The sequence below is a fragment of the Manacus candei genome, unplaced genomic scaffold, assembly GCF_025592945.1.
Source record: "Manacus candei isolate 608988 ecotype Guabito, Panama unplaced genomic scaffold, ASM2559294v1 h1tg000037l, whole genome shotgun sequence".
Lineage (NCBI taxonomy): Eukaryota > Metazoa > Chordata > Aves > Passeriformes > Pipridae > Manacus > Manacus candei.
In genome coordinates, this window is record NW_026138085.1 from 1 (window position 1) to 13,055 (window position 13,055).

Genomic DNA, 13,055 nt, shown 5'->3' on the forward strand with positions numbered 1-13,055 from the left:
GAAGGTTTGGGAAGGAAGGGAAGGTTTGGGAAGGTTTGGGAAGGGAAGGGAAGGGAAGGTTTGGGAAGGTTTGGGAAGGGAAGGGAAGGGAAGGGAAGGGAAGGTTTGGGAAGGGAAGGTTTGGGAAGGGAAGGGAAGGTTTGGGAAGGTTTGGGAAGGGAAGGTTTGGGAAGGTTTGGGAAGGTTTGGGAAGGTTTGGGAAGGTTTGGAAGGGAAGGTTTGGGAAGGTTTGGGAAGGGAAGGGAAGGGAAGGGAAGGGAAGGTTTGGGAAGGGAAGGGAAGGGAAGGGAAGGGAAGGGAAGGGAAGGGAAGGTTTGGGAAGGTTTGGGAAGGGAAGGGAAGGGAAGGGAAGGGAAGGGAAGGGAAGGGAAGGGAAGGGAAGGGAAGGGAAGGGAAGGGAAGGGAAGGGAAGGGAAGGGAAGGGAAGGGAAGGGAAGGGAAGGGAAGGGAAGGGAAGGGAAGGGAAGGGAAGGTTTGGGAAGGGAAGGGAAGGGAAGGGAAGGGAAGGTTTGGGAAGGGAAGGTTTGGGAAGGGAAGGTTTGGGAAGGGAAGGTTTGGGAAGGGAAGGGAAGGGAAGGTTTGGGAAGGAAGGTTTGGGAAGGGAAGGGAAGGTTTGGGAAGGGAAGGGAAGGGAAGGTTTGGAAGGTTTGGGAAGGGAAGGGAAGGGAAGGGAAGGGAAGGTTTGGGAAGGTTTGGGAAGGTTTGGGAAGGGAAGGGAAGGGAAGGTTTGGGAAGGGAAGGGAAGGTTTGGGAAGGGAAGGTTTGGGAAGGGAAGGTTTGGGAAGGGAAGGTTTGGGAAGGGAAGGTTTGGGAAGGGAAGGGAAGGGAAGGTTTGGGAAGGGAAGGGAAGGGAAGGGAAGGGAAGGGAAGGTTTGGGAAGGGAAGGGAAGGTTTGGGAAGGGAAGGGAAGGGAAGGGAAGGGAAGGGAAGGGAAGGGAAGGGAAGGGAAGGAAGGGAAGGGAAGGGAAGGAAGGGAAGGGAAGGGAAGGGAAGGGAAGGGAAGGGAAGGGAAGGGAAGGGAAGGAAGGGAAGGGAAGGGAAGGGAAGGGAAGGTTTGGGAAGGGAAGGTTTGGGAAGGGAAGGTTGGGAAGGGAAGGGAAGGGAAGGGAAGGGAAGGGAAGGGAAGGGAAGGGAAGGGAAGGGAAGGGAAGGGAAGGGAAGGGAAGGGAAGGGAAGGGAAGGGAAGGGAAGGGAAGGAAGGGAAGGGAAGGGAAGGGAAGGGAAGGAAGGGAAGGGAAGGGAAGGGAAGGTTTGGGAAGGGAAGGGAGGGGAAGGGAAGGTTTGGGAAGGGAAGGTTTGGGAAGGGAAGGTTTGGGAAGGGAAGGGAAGGTTTGGGAAGGGAAGGTTTGGGAAGGGAAGGTTTGGGAAGGGAAGGGAAGGTTTGGGAAGGGAAGGGAAGGTTTGGGAAGGTTTGGGAAGGTTTGGGAAGGGAAGGGAAGGTTTGGGAAGGTTTGGGAAGGTTTGGGAAGGGAAGGTTTGGGAAGGGAAGGTTTGGGAAGGGAAGGTTTGGGAAGGGAAGGTTTGGGAAGGGAAGGGAAGGGAAGGTTTGGGAAGGGAAGGTTTGGGAAGGGAAGGGAAGGTTTGGGAAGGTTTGGGAAGGGAAGGAAGGGAAGGTTTGGGAAGGTTTGGGAAGGGAAGGGAAGGGAAGGGAAGGGAAGGTTTGGGAAGGGAAGGGAAGGGAAGGGAAGGGAAGGGAAGGGAAGGGAAGGGAAGGGAAGGGAAGGGAAGGGAAGGGAAGGGAAGGGAAGGGAAGGGAAGGGAAGGGAAGGGAAGGGAAGGGAAGGTTTGGGAAGGGAAGGTTTGGGAAGGGAAGGGAAGGGAAGGGAAGGGAAGGGAAGGGAAGGGAAGGGAAGGAAGGGAAGGGAAGGGAAGGGAAGGGAAGGGAAGGGAAGGGAAGGGAAGGGAAGGGAAGGGAAGGGAAGGGAAGGAAGGGAAGGGAAGGTTTGGGAAGGGAAGGTTTGGGAAGGGAAGGTTTGGGAAGGGAAGGTTTGGGAAGGGAAGGGAAGGTTTGGGAAGGGAAGGTTTGGGAAGGGAAGGTTTGGGAAGGGAAGGGAAGGTTTGGGAAGGGAAGGGAAGGTTTGGGAAGGTTTGGGAAGGTTTGGGAAGGGAAGGGAAGGTTTGGGAAGGTTTGGGAAGGTTTGGGAAGGAAGGTTTGGGAAGGGAAGGTTTGGGAAGGGAAGGTTTGGGAAGGGAAGGTTTGGGAAGGGAAGGGAAGGGAAGGTTTGGGAAGGGAAGGTTTGGGAAGGGAAGGGAAGGTTTGGGAAGGTTTGGGAAGGGAAGGGAAGGGAAGGTTTGGGAAGGTTTGGGAAGGAAGGGAAGGGAAGGGAAGGGAAGGTTTGGGAAGGGAAGGTTTGGGAAGGGAAGGGAAGGTTTGGGAAGGTTTGGGAAGGGAAGGTTTGGGAAGGTTTGGGAAGGTTTGGGAAGGTTTGGGAAGGTTTGGGAAGGTTTGGGAAGGGAAGGTTTGGGAAGGTTTGGGAAGGTTTGGGAAGGTTTAGGAAGGTTTGGGAAGGGAAGGGAAGGGAAGGTTTGGGAAGGGAAGGTTTGGGAAGGTTTGGGAAGGTTTGGGAAGGTTTGGGAAGGGAAGGGAAGGTTTGGGAAGGGAAGGTTTGGGAAGGGAAGGGAAGGGAAGGGAAGGGAAGGAAGGAAGGGAAGGGAAGGGAAGGGAAGGGAAGGGAAGGGAAGGGAAGGGAAGGGAAGGGAAGGGAAGGGAAGGGAAGGGAAGGGAAGGAAGGGAAGGGAAGGGAAGGGAAGGTTTGGGAAGGGAAGGGAAGGGAAGGGAAGGTTTGGGAAGGGAAGGTTTGGGAAGGGAAGGTTTGGGAAGGTTTGGGAAGGGAAGGAAGGTTTGGGAAGGGAAGGGAAGGAAGGTTTGGAAGGTTTGGAAGGTTTGGGAAGGTTTGGAAGGTTTGGGAAGGGAAGGTTTGGGAAGGGAAGGGAAGGGAAGGGAAGGGAAGGGAAGGGAAGGGAAGGGAAGGGAAGGGAAGGGAAGGGAAGGAAGGGGAAGGGAAGGGAAGGGAAGGGAAGGGAAGGGAAGGTTTGGGAAGGGAAGGGAAGGGAAGGGAAGGGAAGGGAAGGGAAGGGAAGGGAAGGGAAGGGAAGGTTGGGAAGGGAAGGGAAGGGAAGGGAAGGGAAGGTCTTGGGAAGGAAGGTTTGGGAAGGGAAGGTTTGGGAAGGAAGGTTTGGAAGGGAAGGTTTGGGAAGGGAAGGTTTGGGAAGGGAAGGGAAGGGAAGGGAAGGGAAGGGAAGGAAGGGAAGGGAAGGGAAGGAAGGGAAGGGAAGGGAAGGGAAGGGAAGGGAAGGGAAGGGAAGGAAGGGAAGGGAAGGGAAGGGAAGGGAAGGTTTGGGAAGGGAAGGGAAGGGAAGGGAAGGGAAGGTTTGGGAAGGGAAGGAAGGGAAGGGAAGGGAAGGGAAGGGAAGGGAAGGGAAGGAAGGGAAGGTGGAAGGTTTGGAAGGTTTGGGAAGGGAAGGGAAGGGAAGGGAAGGGAAGGGAAGGGAAGGGAAGGGAAGGGAAGGGAAGGGAAGGGAAGGGAAGGGAAGGGAAGGAAGGGAAGGGAAGGGAAGGAATGGGAAGGAAGGTTTGGAAGGGAAGGTCTTGGAAGGGAAGTTTGGAAGGAGGTTTGGAAGGTCTTGGAAGGGAAGGTTTGGGAAGGGAAGGGAAGGTTTGGGAAGGGAAGGGAAGGTTTGGGAAGGGAAGGGAAGGAAGGGAAGGGAAGGGAAGGTTTGGAAGGGAAGGGAAGGGAAGGGAAGGTTTGGGAAGGTTCTGGGAAGTCTTGGGAAGGGAAGGGAAGGGAAGGAAGGAAGGGAAGGGAAGGGAAGGAAGGGAAGGAAGGGAAGGAAGGAAGGGAAGGGAAGGGAAGGGAAGGGAAGGAGGAAGGGAAGGGAAGGGAAGGGAAGGTTTGGGAAGGGAAGGGAAGGGAAGGGAAGGTTTGGGAAGGGAAGGTTTGGGAAGGGAAGGGAAGGGAAGGAAGGTTTGGGAAGGGAAGGTTTGGGAAGGGAAGGTTTGGAAGGGAAGGGAAGGGAAGGGAAGGGAAGGGAAGGGAAGGGAAGGGAAGGGAAGGGAAGGGAAGGGAAGGGAAGGGAAGGGAAGGGAAGGGAAGGGAAGGGAAGGGAAGGGAAGGGAAGGGAAGGGAAGGGAAGGGAAGGGAAGGGAAGGTTTGGGAAGGGAAGGTTTGGGAAGGGAAGGGAAGGTTTGGGAAGGTTTGGGAAGGGAAGGGAAGGGAAGGTTTGGGAAGGTTTGGGAAGGTTTGGGAAGGGAAGGTTTGGGAAGGGAAGGTTTGGGAAGGTTTGGGAAGGTTTGGGAAGGTTTGGGAAGGTTTGGGAAGGGAAGGGAAGGGAAGGAAGGGAAGGGAAGGGAAGGGAAGGGAAGGGAAGGGAAGGGAAGGGAAGGGAAGGGAAGGGAAGGGAAGGGAAGGGAAGGGAAGGGAAGGGAAGGGAAGGGAAGGGAAGGGAAGGGAAGGTTTGGGAAGGGAAGGGAAGGTTTGGGAAGGGAAGGGAAGGTTTGGGAAGGGAAGGGAAGGGAAGGGAAGGGAAGGGAAGGGAAGGGAAGGGAAGGGAAGGGAAGGGAAGGGAAGGGAAGGGAAGGAAGGGAAGGGAAGGGAAGGGAAGGGAAGGGAAGGTTTGGGAAGGTTTGGGAAGGGAAGGGAAGGAAGGGAAGGGAAGGGAAGGGAAGGGAAGGGAAGGAAGGTTTGGGAAGGAAGGGAAGGGAAGGGAAGGGAAGGGAAGGGAAGGGAAGGGAAGGGAAGGGAAGGGAAGGGAAGGGAAAGGAAGGGAAGGTTTGGGAAGGGAAGGGAAGGGAAGGGAAGGGAAGGTTTGGGAAGGGAAGGGAAGGTTTGGGAAGGTTTGGGAAGGTTTGGGAAGGGAAGGTAAGGGAAGGTTTGGGAAGGTTTGGGAAGGGAAGGTTTGGAAGGGAAGGTTTGGGAAGGGAAGGTTTGGGAAGGGAAGGTTTGGGAAGGTTTGGGAAGGTTTGGGAAGGTTTGGGAAGGTTTGGGAAGGGAAGGGAAGGGAAGGGAAGGGAAGGGAAGGGAAGGGAAGGGAAGGGAAGGGAAGGGAAGGAAGGGAAGGGAAGGGAAGGGAAGGGAAGGGAAGGGAAGGGAAGGGAAGGGAAGGTTTGGGAAGGGAAGGTTTGGGAAGGGAAGGTTTGGGAAGGGAAGGGAAGGGAAGGGAAGGGAAGGTTTGGGAAGGGAAGGGAAGGTTTGGGAAGGGAAGGGAAGGTTTGGGAAGGGAAGGTTTGGGAAGGGAAGGGAAGGGAAGGGAAGGGAAGGGAAGGAAGGGAAGGGAAGGGAAGGGAAGGGAAGGGAAGGTTTGGGAAGGTTTGGGAAGGTTTGGGAAGGGAAGGGAAGGGAAGGGAAGGGAAGGGAAGGAAGGGAAGGGAAGGGAAGGGAAGGGAAGGGAAGGGAAGGAAGGGAAGGGAAGGGGAAGGGAAGGGAAGGGAAGGGAAGGGAAGGTTTGGGAAGGTTTGGGAAGGGAAGGGAAGGGAAGGGAAGGGAAGGGAAGGGAAGGGAAGGAAGGGAAGGGAAGGGAAGGGAAGGGAAGGGAAGGGAAGGGAAGGGAAGGGAAGGGAAGGGAAGGGAAGGGAAGGGAAGGGAAGGGAAGGGAAGGTTTGGAAGGGAAGGGAAGGGAAGGTTTGGGAAGGGAAGGGAAGGGAAGGGAAGGGAAGGTTTGGGAAGGGAAGGGAAGGTTTGGGAAGGTTTGGGAAGGTTTGGGAAGGTTTGGGAAGGGAAGGGAAGGGAAGGGAAGGAAGGGAAGGGAAGGGAAGGGAAGGGAAGGGAAGGGAAGGGAAGGGAAGGGAAGGGAAGGGAAGGGAAGGGAAGGTTTGGGAAGGTTTGGAAGGGAAGGTTTGGGAAGGGAAGGTTTGGGAAGGGAAGGTTTGGGAAGGGAAGGTTTGGGAAGGGAAGGTTTGGGAAGGGAAGGTTTGGGAAGGTCTTGGGAAGGTTTGGGAAGGGAAGGGAAGGGAAGGGAAGGTTTGGGAAGGGAAGGGAAGGGAAGGGAAGGGAAGGGAAGGGAAGGGAAGGGAAGGGAAGGGAAGGGAAGGGAAGGGAAGGGAAGGGAAGGGAAGGGAAGGGAAGGGAAGGGAAGGGAAGGGAAGGGAAGGGAAGGGAAGGGAAGGGAAGGGAAGGGAAGGTTTGGGAAGGGAAGGGAAGGTTTGGGAAGGGAAGGTTTGGGAAGGGAAGGGAAGGTTTGGGACAGGGAAGGTTTGGGAAGGGAAGGGAAGGTTTGGGAAGGTTTGGGAAGGTTTGGGAAGGTTTGGGAAGGTTTGGGAAGGGAAGGGAAGGTTTGGGAAGGGAAGGGGAAGGTTTGGGAAGGGAAGGTAAGGGAAGGTTTGGGAAGGTTTGGGAAGGGAAGGTTTGGGAAGGGAAGGTTTGGGAAGGGAAGGTTTGGGAAGGGAAGGTTTGGGAAGGGAAGGTTTGGGAAGGGAAGGGAAGGGAAGGGAAGGTTTGGGAAGGAAGGGAAGGGAAGGGAAGGGAAGGTTTGGGAAGGGAAGGTTTGGGAAGGGAAGGGAAGGGAAGGGAAGGGAAGGGAAGGGAAGGGAAGGGAAGGGAAGGGAAGGGAAGGGAAGGGAAGGGAAGGGAAGGGAAGGGAAGGGAAGGGAAGGGAAGGGAAGGGAAGGGAAGGTTTGGGAAGGGAAGGGAAGGTTTGGGAAGGGAAGGGAAGGGAAGGGAAGGGAAGGGAAGGGAAGGGAAGGGAAGGGAAGGTTTGGGAAGGGAAGGGAAGGGAAGGGAAGGGAAGGGAAGGGAAGGGAAGGGAAGGGAAGGGAAGGGAAGGGAAGGGAAGGGAAGGGAAGGGAAGGGAAGGGAAGGGAAGGGAAGGGAAGGGAAGGGAAGGGAAGGTTTGGGAAGGGAAGGGAAGGGAAGGGAAGGGAAGGGAAGGGAAGGTTCTGGATCCCTTTCCCCACCCACGATGTGGGGGAGCCCATTTCTAGTTCCATCTCCATCTGAAGAACCGTTCCAACGTCTTGAGGGATGGGGAAAGGGAACTCCATCGTTAGGGGTCTCTCAGGCCCCGAGCCTGGAGGGGAGAGGTGCCCCCCTCCCCCCCCGCAGGTGGCCCCAGGGCTGGTACAGAGACAGCACACCGGGGGTGGAGAGGAGGCAAGAGAGTGTTTATTGTTGGGGATGTTACATTATAGGGTTAGGAGGATTCACAGAGTAACCAATTACAGGTTGCAGGAAGGGGTTAACAACCCAATAGGAAGGGGTTAAAAGGGGGCCAATGAGAACACCTCAGGATATATTCTTGCATGGGATAACACTTGTTGTTTGGAAGAAGAAACACGTGTTTGCAAAGAGACCACTAAAAGCCATTTTAAGACATGTTTAAACAACAGTTTTCCCATATAATGCAGGTTTAGTGCCACAGAAGAGAAGGTTTGGGAAGGTTTGGGAAGGTTTGGGAAGGTTTGGGAAGGTTTGGGAAGGTTTGGGAAGGGAAGGTTTGGGAAGGTTTGGGAAGGGAAGGTAAGGTTTGGGAAGGGAAGGTTTGGGAAGGTTTGGGAAGGGAAGGTTTGGGAAGGGAAGGTTTGGGAAGGGAAGGGAAGGGAAGGTTTGGGAAGGGAAGGTTTGGGAAGGGAAGGGAAGGGAAGGGAAGGGAAGGTTTGGGAAGGGAAGGGAATGGAAGGGAAGGGAAGGGAAGGGAAGGGAAGGGAAGGGAAGGGAAGGGAAGGGAAGGGAAGGGAAGGGAAGGGAAGGGAAGGGAAGGGAAGGGAAGGGAAGGGAAGGGAAGGGAAGGGAAGGGAAGGTTTGGGAAGGTTTGGGAAGGGAAGGGAAGGTTTGGGAAGGGAAGGGAAGGTTTGGGAAGGGAAGGGAAGGGAAGGGAAGGGAAGGGAAGGGAAGGGAAGGGAAGGGAAGGGAAGGGAAGGGAAGGGAAGGGAAGGGAAGGGAAGGGAAGGGAAGGGAAGGTTTGGGAAGGGAAGGGAAGGGAAGGGAAGGTTTGGGAAGGGAAGGGAAGGGAAGGGAAGGTTTGGGAAGGGAAGGTTTGGGAAGGGAAGGTTTGGGAAGGGAAGGTTTGGGAAGGGAAGGTTTGGGAAGGGAAGGGAAGGGAAGGTTTGGGAAGGTTTGGGAAGGGAAGGGAAGGGAAGGTTTGGGAAGGTTTGGGAAGGGAAGGGAAGGGAAGGGAAGGGAAGGGAAGGGAAGGGAAGGGAAGGGAAGGGAAGGGAAGGGAAGGGAAGGTTTGGGAAGGGAAGGTTTGGGAAGGGAAGGGAAGGGAAGGGAAGGGAAGGGAAGGGAAGGGAAGGGAAGGGAAGGGAAGGGAAGGGAAGGGAAGGGAAGGTTTGGGAAGGGAAGGGAAGGTTTGGGAAGGGAAGGGAAGGTTTGGGAAGGGAAGGTTTGGGAAGGAAGGTTTGGGAAGGGAAGGTTTGGGAAGGGAAGGTTTGGGAAGGGAAGGTTTGGGAAGGTTTGGGAAGGGAAGGGAAGGTTTGGGAAGGGAAGGTTTGGGAAGGGAAGGTTTGGGAAGGGAAGGTTTGGGAAGGGAAGGTTTGGGAAGGGAAGGGAAGGGAAGGGAAGGTTTGGGAAGGGAAGGTTTGGGAAGGGAAGGTTTGGGAAGGGAAGGTTTGGGAAGGTTTGGGAAGGTTTGGGAAGGGAAGGGAAGGGAAGGGAAGGGAAGGGAAGGGAAGGGAAGGGAAGGGAAGGTTTGGGAAGGGAAGGTTTGGGAAGGGAAGGTTTGGGAAGGGAAGGGAAGGGAAGGGAAGGTTTGGGAAGGGAAGGGAAGGTTTGGGAAGGGAAGGTTTGGGAAGGGAAGGTTTGGGAAGGGAAGGTTTGGGAAGGGAAGGTTTGGGAAGGGAAGGTTTGGGAAGGGAAGGTTTGGGAAGGGAAGGTTTGGGAAGGTTTTGGGAAGGGAAGGTTTGGGAAGGTTTGGGAAGGGAAGGGAAGGGAAGGTTTGGGAAGGGAAGGGAAGGGAAGGGAAGGTTTGGGAAGGGAAGGGAAGGGAAGGTTTGGGAAGGGAAGGGAAGGGAAGGGAAGGTTTGGGAAGGGAAGGTTTGGGAAGGGAAGGTTTGGGAAGGGAAGGTTTGGGAAGGTTTGGGAAGGTTTGGGAAGGTTTGGGAAGGTTTGGGAAGGTTTGGGAAGGGAAGGGAAGGGAAGGTTTGGGAAGGGAAGGGAAGGGAAGGTTTGGGAAGGGAAGGGAAGGAGGAAGGGAAGGGAAGGGAAGGGAAGGGAAGGGAAGGGAAGGGAAGGGAAGGGAAGGGAAGGGAAGGGAAGGGAAGGTTTGGGAAGGGAAGGGAAGGGAAGGTTTTGGAAGGGAAGGGAAGGGAAGGGAAGGGAAGGTTTGGGAAGGGAAGGGAAGGTTTGGGAAGGTTTGGGAAGGTTTGGGAAGGGAAGGGAAGGGAAGGGAAGGGAAGGTTTGGGAAGGGAAGGGAAGGGAAGGGAAGGGAAGGGAAGGGAAGGGAAGGGAAGGGAAGGGAAGGGAAGGGAAGGGAAGGGAAGGGAAGGGAAGGGAAGGGAAGGTTTGGGAAGGTTTGGGAAGGGAAGGTTTGGGAAGGGAAGGTTTGGGAAGGGAAGGTTTGGGAAGGGAAGGTTTGGGAAGGGAAGGTTTGGGAAGGGAAGGTTTGGGAAGGTTTGGGAAGGTTTGGGAAGGGAAGGGAAGGGAAGGGAAGGTTTGGGAAGGGAAGGGAAGGAAGGAAGGGAAGGGAAGGGAAGGGAAGGGAAGGGAAGGAAGGGAAGGGAAGGGAAGGGAAGGGAAGGGAAGGGAAGGGAAGGGAAGGGAAGGTTTGGGAAGGTTTGGGAAGGTTTGGGAAGGGAAGGGAAGGGAAGGTTTGGGAAGGGAAGGGAAGGTTTGGGAAGGGAAGGTTTGGGAAGGGAAGGGAAGGTTTGGGAAGGGAAGGTTTGGGAAGGGAAGGGAAGGTTTGGGAAGGTTTGGGAAGGTTTGGGAAGGTTTGGGAAGGTTTGGGAAGGGAAGGGAAGGTTTGGGAAGGGAAGGGAAGGTTTGGGAAGGGAAGGTAAGGGAAGGTTTGGGAAGGTTTGGGAAGGGAAGGTTTGGGAAGGGAAGGTTTGGGAAGGGAAGGTTTGGGAAGGGAAGGTTTGGGAAGGGAAGGTTTGGGAAGGGAAGGGAAGGGAAGGGAAGGTTTGGGAAGGGAAGGGAAGGGAAGGGAAGGGAAGGGAAGGGAAGGTTTGGGAAGGGAAGGGAAGGGAAGGGAAGGGAAGGGAAGGGAAGGGAAGGGAAGGGAAGGGAAGGGAAGGGAAGGGAAGGGAAGGGAAGGGAAGGGAAGGGAAGGGAAGGGAAGGGAAGGGAAGGGAAGGTTTGGGAAGGGAAGGGAAGGTTTGGGAAGGGAAGGGAAGGGAAGGGAAGGGAAGGGAAGGTTTGGGAAGGGAAGGGAAGGGAAGGGAAGGGAAGGGAAGGGAAGGGAAGGGAAGGGAAGGGAAGGGAAGGGAAGGGAAGGGAAGGGAAGGGAAGGGAAGGTTCTGGATCCCTTTCCCCACCCACGATGTGGGGGAGCCCATTTCTAGTTCCATCTCCATCTGAAGAACCGTTCCAACGTCTTGAGGGATGGGGAAAGGGAACTCCATCGTTAGGGGTCTCTCAGGCCCCGAGCCTGGAGGGGAGAGGTGCCCCCCTCCCCCCCCGCAGGTGGCCCCAGGGCTGGTACAGAGACAGCACACCGGGGGTGGAGAGGAGGCAAGAGAGTGTTTATTGTTGGGGATGTTACATTTATAGGGTTAGGAGGATTCACAGAGTAACCAATTACAGGTTGCAGGAAGGGGTTAACAACCAATAGGAAGGGGTTAAAAGGGGGCCAATGAGAACACCTCAGGATATATTCTTGCATGGGATAACACTTGTTGTTTGGAAGAAGAAACACGTGTTTGCAAAGAGACCACTAAAAGCCATTTTAAGACATGTTTAAACAACAGTTTTCCCATATAATGCAGGTTTAGTGCCACAGAAGAGAAGGTTTGGGAAGGTTTGGGAAGGTTTGGGAAGGTTTGGGAAGGTTTGGGAAGGTTTGGGAAGGGAAGGTTTGGGAAGGTTTGGGAAGGGAAGGTAAGGTTTGGGAAGGGAAGGTTTGGGAAGGTTTGGGAAGGGAAGGTTTGGGAAGGGAAGGTTTGGGAAGGGAAGGGAAGGGAAGGTTTGGGAAGGGAAGGTTTGGGAAGGGAAGGGAAGGGAAGGGAAGGGAAGGGAAGGGAAGGGAAGGGAAGGGAAGGGAAGGGAAGGGAAGGGAAGGGAAGGGAAGGGAAGGTTTGGGAAGGGAAGGGAAGGGAAGGGAAGGGAAGGGAAGGGAAGGGAAGGGAAGGGAAGGGAAGGGAAGGGAAGGGAAGGGAAGGGAAGGGAAGGGAAGGGAAGGGAAGGGAAGGGAAGGTTTGGGAAGGGAAGGGAAGGGAAGGGAAGGGAAGGGAAGGGAAGGGAAGGGAAGGGAAGGGAAGGTTCTGGATCCCTTTCCCCACCCACGATGTGGGGGAGCCCATTTCTAGTTCCATCTCCATCTGAAGAACCGTTCCAACGTCTTGAGGGATGGGGAAAGGGAACTCCATCGTTAGGGGTCTCTCAGGCCCCGAGCCTGGAGGGGAGAGGTGCCCCCCTCCCCCCCCGCAGGTGGCCCCAGGGCTGGTACAGAGACAGCACACCGGGGGTGGAGAGGAGGCAAGAGAGTGTTTATTGTTGGGGATGTTACATTTATAGGGTTAGGAGGATTCACAGAGTAACCAATTACAGGTTGCAGGAAGGGGTTAACAACCAATAGGAAGGGGTTAAAAGGGGGCCAATGAGAACACCTCAGGATATATTCTTGCATGGGATAACACTTGTTGTTTGGAAGAAGAAACACGTGTTTGCAAAGAGACCACTAAAAGCCATTTTAAGACATGTTTAAACAACAGTTTTCCCATATAATGCAGGTTTAGTGCCACAGAAGAGAAGGTTTGGGAAGGTTTGGGAAGGTTTGGGAAGGTTTGGGAAGGTTTGGGAAGGTTTGGGAAGGGAAGGTTTGGGAAGGTTTGGGAAGGGAAGGTAAGGTTTGGGAAGGGAAGGTTTGGGAAGGTTTGGGAAGGGAAGGTTTGGGAAGGGAAGGTTTGGGAAGGGAAGGGAAGGGAAGGTTTGGGAAGGGAAGGTTTGGGAAGGGAAGGGAAGGGAAGGGAAGGGAAGGGAAGGTTTGGGAAGGGAAGGGAAGGGAAGGGAAGGGAAGGGAAGGGAAGGGAAGGGAAGGGAAGGGAAGGGAAGGGAAGGGAAGGGAAGGGAAGGAAGGGAAGGGAAGGGAAGGGAAGGGAAGGGAAGGGAAGGGAAGGGAAGGGAAGGTTTGGGAAGGGAAGGGAAGGGAAGGTTTGGGAAGGGAAGGGAAGGTTTGGGAAGGTTTGGGAAGGGAAGGGAAGGGAAGGGAAGGGAAGGGAAGGGAAGGGAAGGGAAGGGAAGGGAAGGGAAGGGAAGGGAAGGGAAGGGAAGGGAAGGGAAGGGAAGGGAAGGGAAGGGAAGGGAAGGGAAGGGAAGGTTTGGGAAGGGAAGGGAAGGGAAGGGAAGGTTTGGGAAGGGAAGGGAAGGGAAGGGAAGGTTTGGGAAGGGAAGGTTTGGGAAGGGAAGGTTTGGGAAGGGAAGGTTTGGGAAGGGAAGGTTTGGGAAGGGAAGGGAAGGGAAGGTTTGGGAAGGTTTGGGAAGGGAAGGGAAGGGAAGGTTTGGGAAGGTTTGGGAAGGGAAGGGAAGGGAAGGGAAGGGAAGGGAAGGGAAGGGAAGGGAAGGGAAGGGAAGGGAAGGTTTGGGAAGGTTTGGGAAGGGAAGGTTTGGGAAGGGAAGGTTTGGGAAGGGAAGGTTTGGGAAGGGAAGGTTTGGGAAGGGAAGGTTTGGGAAGGGAAGGTTTGGGAAGGGAAGGGAAGGGAAGGTTTGGGAAGGTTTGGGAAGGGAAGGGAAGGGAAGGTTTGGGAAGGTTTGGGAAGGGAAGGGAAGGTTTGGGAAGGGAAGGGAAGGTTTGGGAAGGGAAGGTTTGGGAAGGGAAGGTTTGGGAAGGGAAGGTTTGGGAAGGGAAGGTTTGGGAAGGGAAGGTTTGGGAAGGGAAGGTTTGGGAAGGTTTGGGAAGGGAAGGTTTGGGAAGGGAAGGTTTGGGAAGGGAAGGTTTGGGAAGGGAAGGTTTGGGAAGGGAAGGTTTG

At 55.2% G+C, this 13,055-nt stretch overlaps 1 protein-coding gene across 1 annotated transcript in view; it reads left to right on the top strand.

Moving 5' to 3' along the window:
• Positions 1-655: 655 nt before the first annotated feature.
• The window catches only part of LOC127473990 (spidroin-2-like), a gene marked incomplete at its 5' end in the record, with an annotated part of 33,532 nt that continues 21,132 nt past the window's right edge, over positions 656-13,055 (top strand). The window contains 6 exons of the mRNA XM_051794276.1: positions 656-805; positions 1,275-1,474; positions 1,942-2,056; positions 2,350-2,559; positions 5,118-5,187; positions 6,689-6,868. Of these exons, the coding sequence (XP_051650236.1) occupies positions 656-805; positions 1,275-1,474; positions 1,942-2,056; positions 2,350-2,559; positions 5,118-5,187; positions 6,689-6,868 (925 nt within the window). The remainder of the gene's footprint in view (positions 806-1,274; positions 1,475-1,941; positions 2,057-2,349; positions 2,560-5,117; positions 5,188-6,688; positions 6,869-13,055) is intronic.